This window comes from Corythoichthys intestinalis, chromosome 1, assembly GCF_030265065.1.
Source record: "Corythoichthys intestinalis isolate RoL2023-P3 chromosome 1, ASM3026506v1, whole genome shotgun sequence".
Taxonomy (NCBI): domain Eukaryota; kingdom Metazoa; phylum Chordata; class Actinopteri; order Syngnathiformes; family Syngnathidae; genus Corythoichthys; species Corythoichthys intestinalis.
Genome location: NC_080395.1, coordinates 28,912,914 through 28,939,066, shown reverse-complemented (window position 1 = coordinate 28,939,066; position 26,153 = coordinate 28,912,914). Strand labels below are relative to the sequence as shown.

Sequence of the window (26,153 nt, the reverse complement as noted above, 5' to 3'; positions counted from 1 at the left end):
GTCGAGCTGTACATTCTCCTTTCTATTCGATCGGTTGTTGCAATTTTTTACCGCACAATAATTTCCAACCATTTTTAAAGAGCGACCTGTGTTGAAATGCCTCACTGTTTATGTTTCTCGCTTCCACAATGGCGATAGCGGCGGAAACCTCGCGAGTGCCACGTCATACGCTCGAGCCTAATATTGACGAAGTACCATGCTACTATGTTAGCAAATGAGGCCAGTGGCCGCCTGGCGTAAAAGTAGCTTTTCTGGCGAAAATTCTTGTGAATAAATGCTTAAATCCCCGAATTCTTCATAGGTATGGACGTAAAACAGTCTCGATTCTTGGTTAAAAGCAAAGAAACTGTACAGTTAGCATTTATTTTACATATATTGACAAAGTACCATGCTACTATGTTAGCGAATGAGGCTAGCAGCCGCCTGCTGTAAAAGGAGCTTTTCTTCCAAAAATTCTTGTGACTAAATGTTTAAATCCCTGAATTCTTTAGAGATATGGACTTAAAACAGTATTGATTCTTCGTTAAAAGTAAACTATGAGGCCAGTCAGTTACAAAAATTAGCCGCCTCCATGTGTAAACAAAGAAGAAAATTCCTGCGAATAAGTGATTCAACCACGCATGCATGGTACGAAAAATATAATATTTACCTTGAATCCTCGAACAAATCACTCCTGAGATAATCCTTTCTGTTTGTATGCGGTACAACTTTCGTTGTTAAATCCGTTTGTAAGTAAATCCAAGCTTAAATTCGACATGAGCGTGTGCCATCTTCGGCTATTACTAAATGAAGCTCAGCCCCCTCTGATAAGGCGTCACGCAAAGAATGACAAAGTCACACGTCAATAGTGATGGTATCTGTGCTATAGCATAATGAACATGGTAACAAGTTCTTCATTTCAGTAAAAGTAACCTCTCATTTTTTGAAACTTACTTTACGCTGCTCGATTACTGTTTTCGGCTGCATATTTCACTACTTGCAGCTTGCGATCTGCAGAATATGATTTTCTTCTCTGTGTCATTTTGTTCAACCCTTCTCAGTTGTTTTTATTAGTTTTTTAACATTACCGCCAATGTTGAAACATGCAGTTAGTGTGAATATAACGTGAAATGATATAATAATGTGTTATTAAATAATTAATCATACTATGCTGTACTATTCTCTTAAGAAGTGCCACAATTAATCGATAATTGAACAACCTAATGATGAACTCTTTTTGTATAATTGAGTAATTATTTGGAGACTTTCTCTATCCTGAAATTGTCTAAATACACAGGATTTTAGCCTGTCAACAGTAATTACTCTGATTTCGGCAGTCCTCTCTGAAAGCAACATTTTTTTGTCTTCATACAAATGAGACTTTTATTCCAGAATACATATTGTACAATTTATCGTACCACATGACACAACTCTATTTGACCATTTTGTCCCCTAATGTATTCAATTCTACTATTTATGGTACTATTCAGCATCACACTACTCTTTTCTATACCATACTGACCTATACAGTACAGTACAATACAAGAATATTAGATCACTTCTCCATATTATTATTTTGGAACCCACATTACTGTAAATGTAGTAGTATTTATAGTCACATTATTCTACTGTGTACTTTTTTTACATTATTTCTGTTAATTCTATAATCAAATTTCCGAGGTACTTCCGCTTTACTTCCTTATGTCTGCTGGCAACTTCCGTTTTAGAATTTCTCCATCCAAAACAACAGTGGAGCTGGAGTAACGTTACTCATCAAAAATCCTTTCAAAAAGACAATTTGGAAATACTGCATCCATCTGCCATCATCACGACAGGGGAGGACAGCATGTTCATGAAGGCTGATGTGGAACTAAGCTCATGCCACCACAAAGACTGTTTTTGCAGCCATGTTGCCGCTGTGTTATGGGAGGTATGTTCTTCCAATCCCTGCATTTTCATTTGTCCGGTGCTCAGAAAATACTAAAGCTAAAATCTTGCGCATGAAACGACTTGTTAGCTTTGATATTGTTATTACATTGATGATTGTAATGATGATGATCTTTAATATTATTTACTACAACTCCTATATTTGCTGCTAGCCTGTTGTTAATCAGTCTGTGCAATTGTGTAGATGGCACAATTACGTCAACGCATAAACGCAAGTGTTACAAGTTTTTTGTCCGTTTGTTTACAGGTGGAAAACGCTGTTAGGCAGGGGAAGATAAGTACGTCGTTCTACCCGGGGGTGGCCGAGAAGCTGGAGCTGGAGGCGGTGGCTTGCCGCGCGGCAGAACGTCAGCTCGATCACGAGATCCAACTACGAGCTTTTTAACTGCAGCAACTTTAAGATACGCTATTGGAGCTGGAATTACCGAGGACAGCGGGAGAAAGAAAGCCTGTCTGTAGGCCGGCGAGGCCCTCATACCGCTCCGAAGCCCTGCTGTCTGATATCACATTCTCGTATGCTATTTTTTCTAATAATTGTATAAAATGTGATTTATTGACCTGTTTTGCACATGCACCAGTTGTTTTCAATAAAACAAGAAATTGAATCATGTTGTCCAAATGTGTTATGGCGATCTGCAATAATATCTGCAATAAAAAAAGAATGAAATAATATTTTTGTTTATTGTAACTCCACTTCATTTTGGTCACTCATGTGGCCAGCGTATGAATCTATATCTCACGTCAACACAGGCTGACAGGTTGTTATAATTTCATCCACGAATGATCAACGAAGTGATAAGAACAATCATACAATCTCATCTACGTCTTATCTACGTCGTGCTGAATCCATTTTTGGAGATTCTGTGGGTTCCTCTCGCTTGATTGTGCTGTTTTTACTTTGTCAGCACACTGTTAACTTCAACCGCAATTCATTTTGTACTTTCTGAACCGGATGTTTGGAGCATACATTTTCCAAGATGGCGCTGCCTATATTTCGCTCAGGAAACTTGTCTAGCATCCTTGTTATACAATATGAAACGGCAATACTCTGCTGTCCAATGGACTACACACATTTTTTTTTTTTTGCTGTACTCTAAGATTAATTATATACTCTATTTGATACAATATTATACTTAATTACACCACTCTACCCCAAATTTAACCCTATAAACTGTATAGAGACTGTATAGTATGGAAGGTAGTTGGAAAATGTGTGTCAAACTGTTTGTTTTCTTAAAAAAAACAAAAAAAAACTTCTCAACATTACTTTGTGAGCGTACCAAATATTGGATGCATATTATAGCGGTCCATTTAGAATGACATCCGTGGATTTTTCCAAATCAGAGCTGTGCGGCAATAAGCTCATTTCCTGTCAGGCAGGAAATCATCTACTCAGCTCATAGGTCACTTTCTTTACATCTGTCAGCCTTGGCGCAGCACTGATTAACATACAGGGCCAGTGCCGTACACTCGAAAGGATTTGAATGGGAAAAGCACAGGGACATTGTCTAGCGTTGTAAGATGAAAGCTGAGGGTAAATGGATTTATTAGATGCTGACAGTATATTTTCATGAATGTGAATGAAAATATAATAACCTCTGCCTTTGAAGCTTCACATCCTCGCAAAGAGCCCGCCATACTCTGGCAGCCAATCGGACGTCTACGATTGTTTTCCTCCGGCGCCTCACAATTGTTCTTTCATTGTCACATGAGTAAAGCAAATTACCCCCGCGATACAAGCCATATACATATATATTCGATAGGTATGTCAAGCTTTTATTTTCGGTTGGATTCATTGTCTGACATTGATGCGGTTGAGCACAAGGAGAAGGCTTACTGATAAGGAATGAATGGATGAATTACAAATTACGGTAACTCAATGAGTGGGGGTACAAAAGCATTGGGACTTTTAACTTTAACTACATACAGTGCTTCTATCATTCCGATGGTGCCTGAGATAACATAGTAAGCCCGAGCTTATCTGAACAATTCAATGGAAAGATTTTCTTTGATCAAAGAGTACCACTAGCGACATCTTATGCATGCTTAATTTCTTTTTTTTTTGGTAGTTGTTGTTGTATTTTCCTTTGGCTGGGGGTCAAGGATGCTACCTGTTATTATTCCCCGAGGTGCTCCACGGCACACTTTGATGTGCATCTCAGCTTCTCCCATTCACACTGTAATGCTTTTGTTCTGAACAAACAGTATAAAGACTAACAGCACCTTTGACAGACTGAGACACTGTGATACGTCTTTTGGTCTGCACACTGTTTGAACAGCTTTATTTCTTTCTTGTCAGCCGCAGTATGAGAGCTGTGTTAAAAATAGTTTTTGTGTCATTTCTAAGCTTTACTGGGTTATGGTTTGAGTTTATTGTATCCAAAGAGTTTTCTGCTAATTACTTCAGTTATCTTGTCTTAACTAAGTTCAAAGACTATCCCCTCCATAACTACAAACCCCAACTTTATCAAAACCATTTAACATGACATAATAAATTCCACACACCAATTTAACTCATTCACTCCCAGCCATTTTCACCGGTGCACCCCCCTTCGCTCCTGGCCGTTTTACTGGATTTTGACTGAATTTGCCAGGCCCACAGAAAATTCTGTTCTATTGCAATAGAAACATGGAACCCACCAAAAGAAAGATTAGACTCTGTTCTTTCAGCAGGAAAAAAAAGTTCATATCTTTTTCCATTCTTTAGAAATCAGCATTAGAAAATAGTTTAGTTTGAGCAATTTTCCCATTTCTGGTGAAAAAAATGAGAACTCGAGCTTTTTGTGAAAGCATACATTTCAAACATAACTTTGACTTTAACACCGCTATTTTTGCTTTAGTTACATCCCAAACTTCTGAATATTGTTTTCCTTTTACAAAATAACATAAACAACAAGACAAAGAGCTTTTGATAGCAAAGTAACAATTTATTTACACATAACTAAACTATTGAACTGAGAGATGACGCTGTTGTGGCCGCGACAGCCAGGGTAAACTTTTCCCTCATGGCCGCCTGTCTCATCAAGATGGATTTTTTTTGAGTCTTTGGAACTGTGGAACCGCCGGCTTGCTTGACTTGAACGAGCTGTGATGAGGTGATGGTGCATTGGCACATTGATCTTGGACACTTCAGTTTTTTTAACCTGTCCTGTTTAGCTGGTGGACATGGAAAATCGGAAGATGAGTGTCCTAATGGTCTGAACTAGGCCTGAACGATATTGGAAAAAACTATCATTGCGATTTTTGGGGAGTTTGCGATATTATATTGCGATATTAAAACGAGAAATTTTTCACCAAATAACTTGAATAGCTCCATTCGGGATAGCTGCACTGTTGACGAAGAAAAACAGTTTGGTTGCGCTGCCTAGCATGAGGGAGAGTGAGACACTATGGTGCTGTACGAACATGAAGCAGAAAAAAATGAATGTATGTTGTTTTAAAATAAAAACCCGATCCTTTTCACCCGATTCCGATGCCCTGAAAAATGGCGCCATCGGCCCTAATTTTTATAACTCAGTTTAATGCAGGATCTGCACACTTGCTGCGTTCATGAAGTAAAACAAAATTTTAAACGTTGAAATTTTTTTTTTTTTAAATGCACGTCCTTTGATGTGACTATTGCACATGCGCACATTGCGATGGCGAGATTCAAACGATATATTGTGCAGGCTTAGTCTGAACAGTTTTAATAATTCACATGAGAGTATGATATACGCCCATTGTGATCATTCATTGTGTTTCATTAATTAAGAGAACGCAGCAAGCAGGAAAAGGTTATGGGGGGACGGAAAGGAAAACAGAAAAGGAGAAAGGGATAGAAGAGAAGAACAAACAACAAGAATTACATTCAACGCCTATGCTAACTATGAATATAGCAGTGATATCGTTAGCTTATTGTATTTCCGGTTGACACCATGTGAGGGGTCTGATGACAGAGGAGAAAAGGGAGAGGGGGGCGGAGTCAATAAATAATGTGATTAGCTGGATGGGGCGCACACAAATCAGCAATGTGAGGTGTAGAACCCTGTATTATGTGAATCACTTGTAAGTGTGGATAGGTTGACATCCTATTCTATGCTGCCTGATCGCTAATCCTGGCACCGATAGTTTCTCTACTTGAGTGTGTCTAATTGCACCCAGTCATTCGTGAATCCCATCAGACGTGTGATAGTCCTGCAGGCAAGAGGAAATACTGCACATTATATAATATAATGATAAAATATTATATATAAATATGTTTTATATATTTATATATAATAAATACAGTGCATGCCAAAAGTATTGGCACCCCTGCAATTCTGTCAAATAATGGTCAATTTCTCCCAGAAAATGATTGTAATTACAAATTCTTTGGTAGTAATATCTTCATTTATTTTGCTTGCAATGAAAAAACACAAAAGAGAATGGAAAAAAAAAACATTATCATTTTACACAAAATTTAAAAAATTGGCTGAACAAAAGTATTGGCACCCTTTGAAAAATCATGTGATGCTTCTATAATGTTTAATTAACAACACCTGTTACTTACCTGTGGCACATAACAGGTGATTGCAATAACTAAATCATACTTGCAGCCAGTTAAAATGGATTAATGTTGATTCAACCTCTGTCCTGTGTCCTTATGTGTGTACCACATTGAGGATGGAAAAAAGATAGAAGACCAAAGAACTGTCTTAGGACTTGAGAAGGAAAATTGTGAGGACGCATGGGCAATCGCAAGGCTACAAGTCCATCTCCAAAGACCTGAATGTGCACTGTGTCTACCGTGTGCAGTGTCATCAATAAGTGTAAAGCCCGTGGCACCATGGCTCACCTCCCTAGATGTGGACGGGAAACAAAAAAAATTGACGAGAGATTTCAAAAAAAGATTGTGCGGATGGTGGATAAAGAACCTTAACTTGCATCCAAACAAGCTCAAGCTGTCCTGCAGTCCGAGGGTACAACAGTGTCAACCCGTACTATCTGTCGGTGTCTGAATAAAAAGGGATTCCATGTAGGATGGCCAGGAAGACCCCACTTCTGACCCAAAGACATAAAAAAGCCAGGCTGGAGTTTGCCAAAACTTACCTGAGAAAGCCAAAAACGTTTTGGAAGAATTTTCTCCGTTCAGATGAGACAAAAGTAGAGGTTTTTTGGAAAATGCATCAACATAGAGTTTACAGGGGAAAAAACGAGGTCTTCACAGAAAAGAACACAGTACCCACAGTCAAACACGGCGGAGGTTCCCTGATGTTTCGGGGTTGCTTCGCTTCCTCTGGCGCTGGACTGCTTGACCATGTGCATGGCATTATGAAGTCGAAATACTACCAACAAATTTTGCAACATAATGTAGGGCCCAGTGTAAGAAACCTGGGTCTCCCTCAGAGGTCATGGGTCTTCCAGCAGGACAATGACCAAAAAAGCACTTCAAAAAGCATTAGAAAATGGTTTGAGAGAAAGCACTGGAGACTTCTAGCAATGAGTCGAAACCTGAATCCCATAGAACACCTGTGGAGAGATCTGAAAATGGCAGTTTGGAGAGGGGCACCCTTCACAGCTCAGCGACCTGGAGCAGTTGGCCAAAGAAGAATGGCCTAAAATTCCAGCAGAACATTGTAAGACTCACATTGATGGATACCGGAAGCGGTTGTTCGGAGTTATTTCGTCTAAAGGTTGGGCTACCAAGTATTAGGCTGAGGGTGCCAATACTTTTGTCGGACCCATTTTGGAGTGTTGCATAAAATGATAATGATTTTTTTTTTCATTCTTTTTTTGTGTGTTTTCATTGCAAGCAAAATAAATGATATTACTACCAAAGCATTTATAACTGCAATCATTTTCTTGGTGAAATTGAACATTATCTGACAGAATTGCATGGGTGCCAATACTTTTGGCCAGCAGTGTATATATATTATAACATCGAAAATGGGTCGTGACTGGGTCTTTCAACATGACAATGGACTGAAGCAGACAGCCAGAATAACTAAGGATTGTTTTCGTGAAAAGCATATCAAGGTTCTGGAGTGGCCCAGTCAGTCTCCAGACCTCAATCAAATACAAAATCTTTGGATGGAGCTGAAACTTTGTGTTTCTCAATGACAGCCCCGAAACCTGACAGATATAGAGAAGATACGTGTGGAGGAATGGGCCAAAATCCCTGTTTCCATATGTGAAAACCTGGTGAAGAACTACAGAAAGTGTCTGACCTCTGTAATTGCAAACAGAGGCTTCTGCACTAAATATTAGCACTTTATCAGGGGTACAGATAATTATGAACCCCGGTAAATTACAAATACATTATTTAAAAATCATAAAATGTGAGTTCCGGATTTTTTTTAGATTATGTCTCTACAAGAGGAAATGCATCTATGATTGAAACTTCAGACCGCGACCTATTTTCTAAGTGGGTAAATATCTATATATATATATATATTCATTCATTCATTCATTTTCCATGCCGCTTCTTCCTCACGAGGGTCGCGGAGGTGCTGGAGCCTATCCCAGCGAACTATGGGCAGTAGGCAGGGGACACCCTGAACTGGTTGCCAGCCAATCACAGGGCACAAGGAGACATACAACCATTCACGCACACACTCATACCTACGGACAATTTTTAGAGTGTTCAATCAGCCTACCATGCATGTTTTTGGGATGTGGGAGGAAACCGGAGTTCCCGGAGGAAACCCACGCAGGCACGGGGAGAACATGCAAACTCCACACAGGAAGGCCGAAGCCCGGGATTGAACCCTTGATCTCAGAACTGTGAGGCAGACGTGCTAACCACTCAGCCACCGTGCCGCCTATATATATATATAAATACCATATATATAGAGACACACACTGTATGGTGGAATCACATTTTAAAATATGTTGGATGTTTTGGCTCTCTTGATCAAAAGGGATCCCGACCCCTGCGCTAAACTGTTTTACCCCTTTATAGGGCACTCATTTAACTCATTGGCTGGCATTGACAGAGCTAGACCGACTTTAATTGAATTTAGAGGGAGTCTATTTGCCCAATGTCCACGAGGGATGGTGGGGCGGATCAAAAACCTGACTCGGTGCAACTTCGTTTTTTTTTTTAAACTGTTACGTTACATTTGACTTCTGAGGTTGAATGGCAATTTTTGTTTCCATTTCAAGCTGTTTTACTTATTCATTGCACTAGATTTGCGCTATTTACATGGCAATGTAGGTGCACATCTAAAATATTGTGTGCAATAAAAAAGCCATACTAAATTACATGTCATTGCAAATTTTCTCAAACCATCGGGATATAATTTTGGTGCGATATACAGTGGGGCAAATAAGTATTTGGTCAACCACCAATTGTGCAAGTTCTCCTACTTGAAAAGATTAGAGAGGCCTGTAATTGTCAGCATGGGTAAACCTTAACCATGAGAGACAGAATGTGGGAAAAAAAAATAGAAAATCACATTGTTTGATTTTTAAAGAATTTATTTCCAAATTAGACTGGAAAATAAGTATTTGGTCACCAACAAACAAGCAAGATTTCTGGCTGTAAAAGAGGTCTAACGAGGCTCCACTCGTTACCTGTATTAATGGCACCTGTTTTAATTAATTATCGGTATAAAAGACACCTGTCCACAATCTCAGTCAGTCACACTCCAAACTCCACTATGGCCAAGACCAAAGAGCTGTCGAAGGACACCAGAGACAAAATTGTAGCTCTGCACCAGGCTGGGAAGACGGAATCTGCAATAGGTAAAACGCTTGGTGTAAAGAAATCAACTGTGGGAGCAATTATTAGAAAATGGAAGACATACAAGACCACTGATAATCTCCCTCGATCTGGGGCTCCATGCAAGATCTCACCCCTTGGCGTCAAAATGATAAGAACGGTGACCAAAAATCTCAGAACCACACGGGGGGACATAGTGAATGACCTACAGAGAGCTGGGACCACTGTAACAAAGGCTACTATCAGTAACACAATGCGCTGCCAGGGACTCAAATCCTGCACTGCCAGACGTGTCCCCCTGCTGAAGAAAGTACACGTCCAGGCCCGTCTGCGGTTCGCTAGAGAGCATTTGGATGATCCAGAAGAAGACTGGGAGAATTTGTTATGGTCAGCTGAAACCAAAATAGAACTTTTTGGTAGAAACACCGGTTCTCGTGTTTGGAGGAGAAAGAATACTGAATTGCATCCGAAGAACACCATAACCACTGTAAAGCATGGAGGTGGAAACATCATGCTTTAGGGCTGTTTTTCTGCAAAGGGAACAGAATGACTGATCTGTGTAAAGAAAAGAATAAATGGGGCCACGTATCGAGAGATTTTGAGTGAAAATCTCCTTCCATAGCAAGGGCATTGAAGATGAGACGTGGCTGGGTCTTTCAGCTCGGCAATGATCCCAAACACACAGCCAGGGCAACAAAGGAGTGGCTTCGTAAGAAGCATTTTAAGGTCCTGGAGTGGCCTAGCCAGTCTCCAGATCTCAACCCCATAGAACATCTGTGGAGGGAGTTGAAAGTCCGTGTTGCCCAACGACAGCCCCAAAACATCACTGCTTTAGAGGAGATCTGCATGGAGGAATGGGCCAAAATACCAGTAACTGTGAAAATCTGTGAAGAGTTACAGAAAACGTTTTGCCACCGTTATTGCCAACAAAGGGTACATAACAAAGTATTGAGATGAACTTTTGGTATTGACCAAATACTTGTTTTCCACCATGATTTGCAAATAAATTCTTTGAAAATCAAACAATGTGATTTTCTGTTACTTTTTTCCACATTCTGTCTCTCATGGTTGAGGTTTACCTGTGTTGACAATTACAGGCCTCTCTAATATTTTCAAGTGGGAGAACTTGCACAATTAGTGGTTGACTAAATACTTATTTGCCCCACTGTATATATAACCTACTCCTAATACACACAATCACAAATTAAATGTTATCTATTACACTAATCTCTACCTCACGTTGAACCCATTTTCTATATTTAGTACTACATAATGTTCTTTACCTACTACAACAACCATTACAATATATTGTGGGTTTTTTTTTTTTTTTTTGGTACCCATTTTCTTTCCTTAGCTTCACTGTCGTCTCCTCTGCCATCTTTACAGTACAAGCAAGTGGAGCAATACATGTCCTTCCATAAGCTGCCAGCAGACATGAGGCAAAGGATCCACGACTATTACGAGCACCGCTACCAGGGCAAGATGTTCGACGAGGAGAGCATCCTAGGGGAGCTGAACGAACCGCTCCGAGAGGTATGGGAAGCAGCATTTTCCGGGTGCGCGGATAATGGAGTGCACCTGGCATACGTAAAATAGACCCGCTTTCTGCTTGGCATTCCCCTCGGTTCACTTCACATTTGCTGACATTTTACCTTTACACCAGCGGTGGATGAGAATCTCAGGAAAGGAGAAACAAAATGCTTTTGTTTTCTCTAATATGTTTTCCTACGTGGAGTTGTGTGAGGTCATTGCATTGTTGTTTTCTCTGTCTCACAGGAAATCATCAACTTTAACTGTCGGAAACTGGTGGCCTCCATGCCACTGTTCGCCAATGCTGACCCCAATTTTGTTACCTCCATGCTCACCAAGCTCAAATTTGAGGTGTTCCAGCCTGGCGATTACATCATCAGGGAGGGCACCATCGGCAAGAAGATGTACTTCATCCAGCATGGTGTGGTCAGTGTTCTAACCAAAGGCAGCAAAGAAACCAAGCTTTCCGATGGCTCCTACTTTGGTGGTAAGCAGGCTCCTTTTTGAATAATCATCATTATTTCACCATTATTAACTCCCTTTGAGCTTCCGGTAGCGTGCTTCGTGCAAGCGCTCATCACCTCCCTTAAAAATTCTACCTCATGGTTTATGCAAGAACAGCTTCCTATTCAATTCACATCACAAGCTGCCTCTTCATTGTAGGACAAATCAGTATGAATAAAATGCATCTTTTCATGGCACAAATGAAGAAGTAGACATTGGAGGTTCTGCTAGGACACAATATGAGCAGTTGTGGTGGTGTATATAGTGCTTTAGCTAACTATATAGCCTTTGATTTTGTACATTTTTTAATTTCCAACTAATAGTTAACTTAAATACTAAACCCTATGTCTCAACCTCATTGGAATTGGGGTTCTGCTATATAAACATCACTCATACACTTCCCTATCAGTTGACGAGATAGCTCCCACAGACATTGCGCCACGGTTTCCTGTAGGGGGCTGGACCAGGCAGCGTTTCGTGGCAGCTTTCACTGCGATAAACTCAAACAGGGTGCATTCTAACGCCGGATTTAGGTGGAAACAGGATGAAAGTTTTAGTGCATACAAGCAAGCAGGAATGTCTCCAGCGGTTTGGTCGAGGATTCAAGATAATTATTATATAAAATAGCACCATCCATGTACTTTGAAACCTTGTAAAAAATGAATGGATAAAAATAGCGTAACTTTAGCTTGAAATATTTACGTAAAATAAATAGCTGCTCGATTTTTTGCTTTTAACCAAGAATCCAGACTGTTTTACGTTCGTATCTGTGGAAATTCCGGGATTTACGCATTTATTTACAAAAGTTGTCAACTTAAAAATCTCTTTGTTTTGTGATGGCCGCCATGTTGGATTTTGTTTCCACATAAAATACCATAACTTTACATTCAAATGGGTAATTTTCGCCCAACTGCATGTTTTTGGGGGAGTGGCAAAAATCAAGTAATTTAGATATTTCTTTGTCCATACAAAAAAAAAATAGGCTTTTAAATATTTTATTTTATATAACATTTCAATCAAGGGCGTAGGTTTGCATAGGGACGATAGAGACATAACACTACCAACTTTTCAGGATGCTAAAATTATCCAAACCAACTTATAAGCAACATTATTTGCATTATATAATGATTTCAATTATATAGGTCATTTAGATTGTCTTCTTCTATGTTGTCAGGATAGAACTGACCCAACCATTATTAAGTGAATTACAGTACTTTCATTATGTTCAGACTTACACTGACCCCTTTTCACTCGCTGAATGTGCCAGTTCATGTTCTCCCCTCAAACGCACGTTTGATTGGCTGATGACTTGAACACCCCCCACCCCACACACACACACATTCACAGGCCGACAGAAATACAATATGTCGCCTCCCCCGCCCCCTTCAAAGACGAGGGATGTTTTTTTTCTGCCAGCAGCCGCCACTGTAAATAATGTAAAAAGACGTCAATGTTGTGGAGGTGGGGAACACTTCACTAATTTTGATACTGCTACCGTGCTTCAAGTCGAGTTTACTCACTGAGATTTCTGAAGTAAGAAAAACAGCTAGCTGAAAATAAGCTTAACAGACTTATTTTAAGCAAAATGTTTTTAAAATTTTCCTTATTTAATCTTAAAAGAAAAACGTCAGAAGTGTTCTTAATTTAAGAATATTGTTCAAAACATTATTTGAAAGAATTTTTTTCTTGATTTAGTTGAAAAATGACCAACTTTTAGATCTATGGGCTTTATACAAACAAATCGTAATATTTACTTAATGTGAAAGAATCTGACGTATTAATCTTTTAACTAGCCTTTAACACTCAAAAAAAGATGTACAAAATTATTTGACTGGATTTAACCAAAAAAAATCAGATTAAGACGTTATAAATTTGCAGTGTGAACGTTGGTATAGGTCAATATAGATTTGTTTTGCATTAATCATTTAGCCTATCAATTAATTAGGTCCATATTGGTGAGAAATGTAGACCTGACCACCATTCACCAAATATGTTTGGTCTTATTAATGACCCGTCCCCAGCAAAAAGTGTACATGCAGGTTATGCTGTTATATCGTCCCTACCAATATTAAGACCCAACCTACGCCCTTGATTTCAATCTAAAAACGATAAGGGCCAAATAGCCGCAAGACATGCTGAGACTAGAGCTGAAACGAATACTCGAGCAACTCGAGTAACTCGAGTTTAAAAACTGATCCGAGTAATTTTATTCACCTTGAGTAATCGTTTATTTTGACAGCTCTAAGCATCACGTTTTGCTCGGACTACTTTTATGCGGTACAATGCGCTGATGTCACGTGCGTAGAGGAAGAAGCAAAAAAAAAAAAAACTTACTGCAGCCGACAACAGCTACAAACGACGCCGACGTTGCTAAATACTAGCCCGCTCATGCTACGTTAGTTGCAGGTAGCGTCCAGTGAGTCTCATAAAGATCACATGTATGTTGAACTAGATGCGCAATGACAGACTAGGCCGCGTCTGGGCAGCGTTAGCAAACAGCCGCCATCTTAAAGCAGTAGAGCGCTAAGCGCTAATAAAGAGCGCTAAACGCTAATATACTGTGTAAGATTAACGTTACTGTCACTACTAGCTCACCTTACGTTAGCACTGCGGAGGGCTAGGTTTCAATTAATTAAGACCGCTTTCGATTCGTGGCTAACGTGTCTTACATACAGGCTATAACATAACATAGCGTTGTGGAGTGATGAGGGTGTCAAATAAAAACTCAATAATGCTAACTATCAATTTTAGCTCAGTAGTCATTGCTGGATAAAACACCAAGTAGCACTAGTCCCTAATGTGCAAAAACTCAAAATCCTATCAGGACTTACAGTTTAGACTAACTTAAAACTTAACTAGAACTTAAAAATGGCTTGACACTAATAGAAATTTAATTGAAAAACGTGGGAAAAAAATCCTAACATTTAAGTGAGTGTGTTATCAAGCGTAAAGGCATTTTTAGGTGTGTTTATATATATATATATATATATATATATACATATATATATATATATATATATATATATACACACACACACACACACACACACACATATATATATATATATATATACTTTTTTAAAATAAGATCTAAAGGTTTTTTGAGTGAAAGCAGTGAATTAGTCATTTTTTAAAATTCTAGTTACATCTGAGATGCAATTGTTGGCTGTTTTCAACAATATACATCAAAAATAAAGACATTGATTGACTGAAAATGATAAAATGTCTTGTTTTCTCATGTATATCTATAATTGCTCTTCACCTAAAAATATATTTGTTTTATCCGATTACTCGATTAATCGATAGAATTTTCAGTCGATTACTCGATTACTAAAATATTCAATAGCTGCAGCCCTAGCTGAGACAATAGTGACATCGGAGTTCAACCTACTGTAAATAAGTTGTGATTGTATGTAGAAAAATGCAAATTTTGCTTTTGTTGAGTAAGATTAAGATGATTTTCCATGCTTTCCAATAGTATTAAGTTTCTGATGTGAAAACTGAGTGATCTATTAGCTGTTGAAACCATTGCACTAAATTTAAAAAAGAAATTAAGTCGCTATTTCGGGCAAAATCTTGTACGATACGTTAAATATTGTTATTGATCCTGAAAATGTAAGTAATTATCTCTGCATCTGTTGATTTTTTTGCATCTAGCGTAAAATCTGACAATTTCAGAGCCATTTTAAAGTTTTGTTATACTTACATAAAAAATAATTAATCGGGATTTTATTAGGGAATTGCTTTGAATTTTTCTATGCTGCCGCTCATGGAGACTCATATATCCCTAAGGGAGGTTCCTGTTTCGGTTTTAGGTCACTAGCGGCTTTGGTTTTTTAAATTATTTGAATTTTAAAGTTTTTGAATTTAGGCCCCCTACGGAGCGACCACCCGTCAACTGATAGTGAAGCTTATGCATCACTATAAGGAATTCATTTAATTCATATCTCCATATCAACTATCAATCGTGAAAACAGCACCTTCTATTGGAATCTAGTGGCCTGACATTGAATCTCTTGTCCAAGTAAACGCTGGAACTTGCCAAGGTCATTTTACACTTATAAATCGAGTAGACTTCCCCATCGGGTCACATTATGTGTGCTGCATGACACGTGTGGGGCGACACAGTCGCCATCTTGCCCTCACCAAATACCGATTAATTTGCCTAGTGATGGGATATCATTTAGACGGCAGCGAGCAGTTTTAAACTGCGTGCATGACCCGACTTGCGGAAGTTTAATTACGCCTTGGCTGCTCAAGTTTGTCTGCGTGCCCTCTCGCTAGGGGGTTCCAGAGAAATAATGAAAAGACAGGCAATCTCGCTCGCTTTCTTTCTCTGCACATGCAGGAAAAAAAAAAAAAATCTAACTTCTCAGTAAACATAGCCATGCCTCTTTGCGTGGCCAAAATGTTTCTCTCCGTTCGCTTCTTCCTTGGCGTAACAATAGTTCAAAGTCAAGGCAATGTTGCGCCTTTATAGTTCCTGCAAACATTAATCTCAGTAATGCATCCATTTGTATTACAGCGTGGACACTGACACAAGGATGAATGTCTAAAGCAGGGTACGCATACAACTATTTTTAACACTTTAATTGGTTTTTAGACCCCATTAAAATCTGAGACCTCGCACATGACATTCAATGAAAAATATACCCATGTGTGTTCTTATAGCATATAACATAGGCTGCTTCAGATGGCACGACACACATAGTGATAACCAAAAATCATGATTGTACAAAACTGACCTTTGAGAGGTAGCATGATGGTATATCATGAAATGCAGAGGAGAAAATGTAGTAGAAGAAATTGAAAAAGCTAGACTAATTTTTAGCTAGCTGCACCGCAACGGCCACTGATGTCTCACCTTTTTGTGATTGCAACACCCCATGCCCTACTGTGGCAAGTTTTGGAATTGTCCTCACAGGAAGTTGGCTGAATATAGGGCTGCAGTTTTCAATTATTTAGGTAATCGATTAATCCTTCATTTAGTTGGTTTGAATAATTGAGTAATCGAATTATGATCATTTAATGCGTTGCAGAATAAATTTTAGAATATGTTAAACAAATAAATGCTTGCAATAATATTCATTTTGGCTTGCTAAGATTAAACTTTCAAAAGAGCATTAAATGTGAATACAAAATATAAATCCTCAGTGTTTCTTCAAACTATGCACGATTACGCTTTCATTTCACAAGAGCAATAAATGCATTTAAAAATAATATAAAACACCAGAGTTTAGCATCAAACGAGATAAAAAAAAAATGAGGATCTAAGTTCAACAAAAGTATAACTGGCTAAATTGCATAGCAAAAGTCCGCTAACTTAAATGCTACAAAGTGCTAACTTATTACTATTTTTTTTTTTTCTAAAATACATTATTCTTAACAAATAATTAAAAAAAAATATTCCCACAAAATACTGCTAAATATACTTCTAATCTAAATAACAACTGTATGAACAAATATATTAGCTTAAAAAAAAACAGGGAGCGGCTGAATTCAGCCATGCTAGACAAGTTATGGCATATCAACTGTTGCCACAAGAGGAAAGTGTATCCACCCAAATCAATAAAACTAAATGAAACAGTTTCTAAACAAACCATTACAATGCCACTCTAATTAAATGAATCCTTGAAGCAGCAAAATTTGATTTTTCTAATCAAATTACTTGAGTTAATCGCTTGACCATTGCAACACTAGTTGTATACAGACCAGTCTTTTGTTTTGTCGATAACATGGCAGAGCCACCAGTCCTAGGTTCAAGGTGACTATGGTTTAGTTTAGGTCACTTGTTGAATGTGGACTTTTCAGAATGATGATGTCATTGCTTGATTTTTGCCTGTCAGGTTGTTGTTTACATCTCATAGTTCGTGTATGTGAGATATGAAGTTGCAATGATGAAGTCATATAATGCCATTCCTAGCCATTTTGAACAGAATAAAAAACTTTCCTGAGCGAAATATGGGCGGCACCATTTTGGAAAATGTCTGGGTCGAACTTCCGGTTTAGAAAGAACAACATGAATTGCGGTTGAAGTAATCATTTAACATTAAACATTTGGACGACATGATTCCATTTCTTGTTTTCTTTAAAATGATTAGTGCGTGTGCAAAACAGGTTAATAAATTACAATTTATAAAATTTTTTGGAAAAAAAGCATATGAGAATGTGACATCAGACAACAGACATCCGGAGCCTTGACAAAATTTCACCCGACATTACGGCTTCCAGACGGGCTTTCTCCCGCTGTCCTCAGTAATTCCAGCTCCAATAGCGTATCTTAAAGTTGCTGCAGTTAAAAAGCTCGTAGTTGGACCACCGCCTCCAGCCCCAGTCTCTCGGCCGCCCCTGGGTAGAATGATGTAGTCTCGATATATGTCCATCAACGTACAGGTAAGTGTTTACTTATCTTCCCTTGCCTAACATCGTTTTCCACCTGTAAACAAACGAACAAAAATGTTGTAACACTTGCATTAATGCATTGACATAGTTATACCATCTACATGTACTGATTAGCTAAAGGCTCGCAGCAGGTAGCATATGTTGAAGCCACAGTAGTTGCCACATGGAAATGCAGGGATAGGAAGAACATACCTTCCATAACACAGCGGCAACATGGCTACAAAAACACCCGATCTTTGTGGTGGCATGAGTTTGGTTCCACATCTGCCTTCATGAACATGTTGTCCTCCCCTGTCGTGATGATGGCAGATGGATGCAGTATTTCCAACTTGTCTTTTTTTTTAAGGGATTTTGATGAGTAATGTAACTCCAGCTCCACTGTTGTTTTAGATGGAGAAATTCTAAAACGGAACTTGCTAGCAGACATGCGGGAGTAAAGTGGAAGTACCTCAGAAACTTGTCTATAAGGGTTGTGCCTTATAAGGTCAAAGGTCAAGGTGCTGGATCAAATGCTAAGCACATGAAGTTCATGTCACAAAGACTATGGACTAAACATTTAATAATTTTTTTTTTTTTTTTAAACAGAAAATGAAAAATTAGCTGAGATATGGCTTTGGAATCCACTGTAATTGATCATTGTTATCAGTTAATTGTGTCACCAAAAAAACAGTTCATCATCATGTCAGTGGGCCAAATAAGATTTCACATTTTCCCGAATAACTCTTTTTCAATGGGGAATTTTTGAATGAAACAAAAGGTTTCTCTGTGAGTAATGTTGAAGCAAACAATTTTTTTTTTATCCAAGTACCGTATTTTTCGGATTATAAGTCGCACCTGAGTATAAATCACACCAGCCCAAAAATGCGCAATGGAGAGGACAAAAAAACATAAGTCGCACCGGAGTATAAGTCGCAGTTTGAGGGGAATTTTCATGATAAAATCCAACACATAGAACAGATATGTCATCTTGAAAGGTTATTTGAAATAACAATAAAATAGAGAAGAACATACTGGATGAGTGTACAGCATGATAATGTTACATGATGCATGAACAACGAAATGCGAACGTGGCCTGTATGTTAACGTTACATAGCTATTAAGAGTTATTCACATATATATAGCATAAAAAACATGCTAACAAGTTTACCAAACCATCAGTGTCATTCCAAAACAACAAAATAATAGTAATAATAATATAATAATGTGTTAATAATTTCACACATAAGTCGCTCCAGAACATAAGTGGTACCCCCAGCCAAACTATAAAAAAAAAAAAAAAAAAAACTGCGACTTATAGTCCGAAAAATACAGTATGTTCATCTGGTAATGGTCTGGGTGCTTCAAACGCTTCTCTATGTCAGTTTCATTGTGATGAATAATTTGTGACACCTAACCAACATGTCCAGTCACAGAAATCCACAGTACAAAAATTAAATTTCAAGGTCAACCAAAATATTTTGAATGATCATCATCAACAAATCTTGAACACTTTACAGTTCGGTGAGCGTTGAAAGGTTATGCTGTAACATTGAAAGGGGTTTGACTTCTCTGTACAATACAAGCAATGCAACTATCTTTAATGATTATTAAATATCGTATGTGAAGTCCACTAAATGACTTTTACTGAATGAGTGCTAACTGAATAGCATGTCTCTGAAAGTAGCATGAAAACGAGCAAACAGATCAGTATACTGAGCAAACTCTTTGCATTATATTTCAGTAATTAATTTGACTTTTACATTTAGTCTGTGTGTAAGCAGTACAGAGAATGGCTGGATTGATGTATTGTTTAGGCTTACTTAACTGTGTTCCAATGCTACAATACGATACAAACTTGCTTGCTTTGCTCTAATGTGAAGTCTTGGATCTGCAATCTTTTCTCCCCCCACACTTTTATGCCTTTGACTCCCACATTGTGTGTCTATTTCGGGATGTGCCGCTCCTGTAGGGGGTTATGAAGGGGCGGGGAGGCTACTGAGGTAAGCCCTAAGCCACTGGGAGTTTGTTACCAAACACGGGTTAGTCATTCATGAAATTAATTGGCGGGATCAGCATAGGGAGTATGTGGCACACGCAGATTTTGCTGTGACTGTCACTATCTGAGTGAGTGAGAATTGAAAGGTATCTAAAATGGCTGCGTCATTCAAATTAGGATCTGAACTAAATTACACAATGTCTTATCATTTTCCTTAAATAATGTGGTTGAGTTTAGTGTTTTCTAGGGATGTACCGAAGCGAAATTCTTGGCCAAAACTGAAAATTAGAAACACTGCCGAAAAACCGAAAGGCTGAATAATACACATGTATACAATTCATTTAAAAAAAAAATGATTATTTTTCCATTTGATAATTTTTACGATTAATGCCATTTGCCTTTTTTTTTCTATGATCAGACAGAAATAAAATAGGCTCCCTTCTCACAAGTACACAAACATCTTCCAAAATGTTCTACAACCCCAGAGAATTTTTGTTTGAAAGGTCCAGATTCTGAATTGATTGGGAGGGTGCGCTCCCGGCTGTAGTGAGCATTTTGTGGCAAACTCTGAACGCGTCCTATAGCAGAGATGCTGGCGTCGTCGTAGCATTCTGTTTGGTGGATGTCAAGGCCGATGAAACCTTAATAAACGCGGTTTCTTGGAAGTTTGGTACAAAATGGGTCTCACGCCTCCAGCTGCTAAGCTAAATGAGATCTCGATGTACATTTGTGCGGAACTTTAATTCACAACAGCAACAAAAAACTATTCCATTCTCCCCAAAACTAGTAAAGCTCTTTACAAGGCTATTACCAGTGTTGTTAATAACGGCTTTAGAATACAAATGCGTTATTTTTTTTCAGTAGTGAGTAATCTAATCAATTACTTTTCTCATCTTGGCAACGCCATTACCGTTACTGGGGCAGGAAAGACGTGCGTTACTTTGCGTTACTATATTGATTGAATGACGCTAGAAAAGTCAGAGAGACGGACTCACGGAGACGAGAGAGCAGAGCAGGAGTGGGGAGGAGTCAAGGGAGTTGTGACGCCGTTGCAAACACGATTCTAGTTGGCTCCAATAATATCTGACTGTAGCCGATAGCCTACAAACTACGCCCACATGATGCTACGGTAGATATAACTTATTATAGAACTAGATGCAAATGACAGACACGGTGGCATTAGCAACATGTATGAAGAACTAGATGCATTAGTAAACAGCCGCCATCTTAAAGCAGTAGACTTCTCAGGAAGGCTCTGTTGTAGAGAACCTTCCTAGCGACCCTAAGTAACCTTTTATCTAAAATGCTCCTAAATTGGCAAAATCTTGACTTAAATCTATCTTTAAATGATGAAACTGTTTTAAAACTTACACATGTCTAAAGTTGACAGAAGGGAGCTAATGCAATAACGGGAGCAAGTTTAACAACTTTAACGGTTGATTCACAACATTAAATGACTTCCAACCATAGCAAAGGTTACTATCTAGTTATTGCAATATCCGCAATACCCTTGTGTCTAGTTAAGGGTAAAGAATTGGGCTAGGGCCAATTGTCCCAAAAACCCTTTAAACTTCACATTGTATGACCTGTTTTTTTTTTTTTTTTTTTTTTTTTTTGAGAAAAAAAAACTTTGAAAATGATCACCAGTTACTTTGCCAAGTAACTAATTACTCTTACATTCAGGTAACTGAGTTACTAACGCAATTACTTTTTGGGAGAAGTAATTTGTAACCGTAATTACTTTTTTAAAGTTACGGTAGATTAACAACACTGGCTATTACCATCTCTCGTCCTCCTTAAATAAGATTCGCTGTTTCCTTGTGCAACAAGTAGAATCGATTTAGAGCCGAGTGGGCCGAGTCCTAGCGGCGATAAAGCTGAGCGAAGTCGCTCCCGGCCAGATTAAACAGCGTCTCGCAGAGTGAGTGTGGAAGCCGCGGAAAAAAGTGTGACGAATAGAGAAAGTAGTCGTGGCGTAATATTATTGTCCTGAACCACAGCAAATGCACATGTTTGCATTTAAAGACAACTTTATTTGTATACTGCACACTTGATTAAACTCCAAACTACTCACGCATGCACGGACTCCAATGCACTGTACTCGAAGTGACTCAGGACATCAATGGAAAGCAACTGCAGAACACACGTGTAGCAGCGATGAAGCAAATTTATTTTACTTCCTTCATTTAATAATTTGTATATTTCTTTGATATTTCAAAATACTTCCAAACCACGGACATCTTGGCTGTGAGCCAGTAGTTTTGCTTCTCGCCATGTTTTGATGATGTCATCACGAGAGGAGTACGGTTCTTGACACTTTTCGGTGGTAAACTTTCGGTCTTTTAACCGAAAATGCAAGTTTAGCTGTTTCCCGAAGGTTTTTTTAAGTGTTTTCTTAAGAAACTGATGGCCATTTTTTTCTTAGGAATACTGTATATTACACCTCTATATCATTTGTATTTTTCAAGTGATAAACCATTTTTTATAAGATTTTGATTGTCCACGTCCCCTTTAACAGGTTTTGGTGATATTTGTTATGTTGCTGTGCAAGTCTGCTCACAAATTAACTAGGGGTGCACGATATCCATATTTTAATACCGATATCGATAACTTCCTGCTCCTCAAGGCCGATACCGATACGATAACCGATAATATATATAACTTTTCAATGTATATTCACCTGAGTTTTTGAACACCTGTAGGTCAAAAATACTTGATTGATTCAGCTTAGATTTGCCTTTGACCGAACCAGAATTTTCATGATGACATGAACATTATTATAATGAACAAAACAAAGACAGTAACAAAACTTTGCATACTGGAAAAACAAGAGTGGAAACAAACGCACAAATCCCAATCCGACACCGTGCCAAAAATATTATTAATAGGGCCGATAATATATTATGTTAATGGATTTATTGGGATGACGTCATAATTCCTATTATCGGACCGATAATTATCGTGCACCTCTAAAATTAACAATAATTTAATGAGGAAAATATTGTGTCAGAAGCACTTAAAATGCAGAAGTACAGCCTAAAGTCAAAAAGCTTTGTTTTATAAAATTGGGGGAAATACGCTTCACGGCATTCAACTCCTTTTCGCGCATAGCGGGTTTGAAGTTTTCAGAAAAACCGGTCCAAGTTAACTGTCAATATGGTAAGACATACTGTACATAAGTAAAACAATCTATGATAGGGCTGCAGTTATAGATTATTTTAGTAGTCGATTAATCTATCAAATAGTTAGTGTGAATAATCGAGGAATCAGATTAGGAACATTTAAAGCGCTGCGGAATCAATTTTAGGAGATGTAAAACAGGCTTGCTCAAATTGCACTTTCAAAAAGGCATTATATGCAAATACAAAATCAAATTCCCGAGTGATTCTTCAAACTATTCAGAATTGCGCTTTCATTTAAAAATAAATTTAAATACATGAGTTTACCCTCAAACGGTATTGAAATAAATAAATAAATGGGGATCTAAGTACAACAAAAGAATTGGCTAAATTGCATAGCAAAAGTCAGCTAGCTTAAATGCTATAAAATGCTAACATTTTTTTTTTTTACAATGCTGTTAGCAAATCGTTCATACACATATCCCCCTGAAAACAGCTAATATACCTATGAACCAAATTATGAATGCATAAAAAAACAAAAACCTACCTACATGCTAACGTTTTTTTTTTTTTAAAACGCTCTTAGCAAATCGTTCGAACACATATTCCCCCCCAAAACAGCTAAATATACCTATGAACCAAATAATGAATGCATAACAAAACATATTAGCTCAAACAAAAACCTACCTTATGTTGGTCTTAACAGGGAGCAGCTGGATTCAGCCATGTTAGACAAGTTATGGCATATTCACTGTTGCCACTAGAGGGCAGTGTATCCACCTAAATTAATAAACCTAAATATAAACATTTTCAAAACAAACCATTACAATGCCACTCTCATTAAATGAATACTCGAAGCAGCAAAATTTGATTTGAAGGTTTTTTTCAAATCTAATTACTCAAGTTAATCGATTAATTGTTGCAGCACTAATCTATGATAAACAGAATAAACCCTCTCTAACCCAATGTTGGCACCCTAATTTGATTCGAAAAACAATACCCTGCCCAAGGAAAATCAACAAATCAGAAACAGATGGTGTGAATGACAAGGTGCCAATCAATTTGCGCTGGTGGAACATAATGAAGTCAAACATTGAATTTTAGAGGAGAAAAAAAACATTTAGATTAAAGGTGAAACGTCCTAACACACAGAAATAGCCAAATTGCCTTATTTACCAAGTTATGCTAACTTGGTTGACTGGGGGGGGTCAACTGTTCTCTGTACTGGATGCTGTGGCGCTGACTTTATTTTGTGAAGCCAAAGAAGCGCCAGCCGACCTTTTAGTTTACGCTACGATGTCATCAGCATGTCGGTAGAGTCGCGTTAGCGTAACTCATTCATTCATCGAGACTCTGAATTATTTACGCCATTATGTACTCAGCAGTCTGCTCCACTTTGTTCTCTGCTGGATAAGCTTGAGCCAGAGAGCCCTAATGTCTAAAGTGGACACGACATGTCCTGGACGGGAGCGTCGGCTTGGGCACCCAGCGATCCTGCCGAGAGGGGGAAATGTAATGTGACTGCAGTGCTAATGCCGAGGGACACATGAAACGCTGCCAAGGCTGCTCTCTGGATGCTGCTCTGCGCCCAGGAAGGCAACATGCGCATCCCCTCCACCGTCTCTGTGCATTCTCTGCCCTCATCCTCTCCTCTGCTCTCAGAATTGGAACACTTATCCTAACAGCATCTCCACTGCTGCCCGTCTCGGTGGCCAGCTTGAGAACCTTATTGTGTGACTTTATACTTCATCCTTTGTTGGTTGCCGTAATTGTGTGTGTGTGTGTGTGGTGGGGGGCTCCATGACCTTGCGCTATGCCAGTCAGAAGTACTTCTCAAATAGATGCCTTTGATTGGACCTTAAGATGCTTCTTTTTTGGAGTGAGACGTGATATGTCGTCCTGCGCTGTATGGCGAGGATGGTTGAGTCCTGCTGGAATTTCATATGGGAAGTGCCAAATGTTCGTTGTGATGTTGTTGGGGGGTGGATTGAGGCTCGGGGTTGTTGAATGGTCACAGTGCAAAATTATATACAAAGAATGGATACATGTATTGGCATATACTGGACTGTCTCAGAAAATTAGAATACACAATATTCTAATTTTTTGAGACAGTCCTGTGTATATATACAGGACTGTCTCAGGAAATTAGAATACACAATATTCTAATTTCCTGACTGTCTCAGGAAATTAGAATATTGTGTATTCTGACTGTAGACTGTCTCAAAAAATTAGAATATTGTGTATTCTAATTTTCTGAGACAGTCCAGTACAGTTGTACCTCGACATACGATCGCTTCGACACACAAAGTTTTCGACATCCGATGTAAAACTTTACTCGCAATTTGTCTCTACATTCAACGACATGTTTGAAATACGACGATTTATGACAGCGCCGCAGTTTCTTTGTTTTCCCGCAAGACCGACGCACGGCGGATTTTTTGGGAGAGGAGTCAACATGGGTTCCAAGAATGTTAGTGCAGGTGGTGAAAAAAGGAAAAAGATGAGGCTTAGCATTTAATAAAGATAGAAATGCGTGTCCGTGAACTGGCTTGAAAAAAAGCCGTAGAGTATCTAACATCTCGACGGTCCTCCTTTCACCTCTGTTCACCAGTCTTTATTAGTTAAGGTGACGATTATTATTATTGTAACGTTGCCAAAGAAATCGCCAGCTTCGTCAGGTTTTTAATAGTGTTGCACCGATACCATTTTTTGGCCCCGATACCGATACCTGGCTGTGCAGTATCGGCCGATACCGATACCATACCGATACCACCCCGATTATATATATGTATATTTTTTTTTCCCCAAAGAGCTACATAATTGGATGTGAAATCATTGCTATCAAGGCTTTGTCAGGCTGTTGCTTACCTTTGCAAAATAGGAAAAAGACTAGTACAAAATATAATGCTAGCCCAACAGTAAGAAAGTAAAAATAAGTTCATAATAATAAACACTGAATGAACTGAGTAAACTTTTTTTAAACCTCTCAAAGGCCAAACAGTGCAACTTTCATGAA

The 26,153-nt window shown here is 38.5% G+C and overlaps 1 protein-coding gene across 3 annotated transcripts in view; it reads left to right on the top strand.

Moving 5' to 3' along the window:
- The window catches only part of LOC130924392 (potassium/sodium hyperpolarization-activated cyclic nucleotide-gated channel 1-like), a 270,629-nt gene that overhangs the window by 179,776 nt on the left and 64,700 nt on the right, over positions 1-26,153 (top strand). For all 3 annotated transcript variants that reach the window (XM_057850949.1, XM_057850945.1, XM_057850941.1), the window contains exons 5-6: positions 10,994-11,140; positions 11,384-11,624. In XM_057850949.1, the coding sequence (XP_057706932.1) occupies positions 10,994-11,140; positions 11,384-11,624 (388 nt within the window). The remainder of the gene's footprint in view (positions 1-10,993; positions 11,141-11,383; positions 11,625-26,153) is intronic.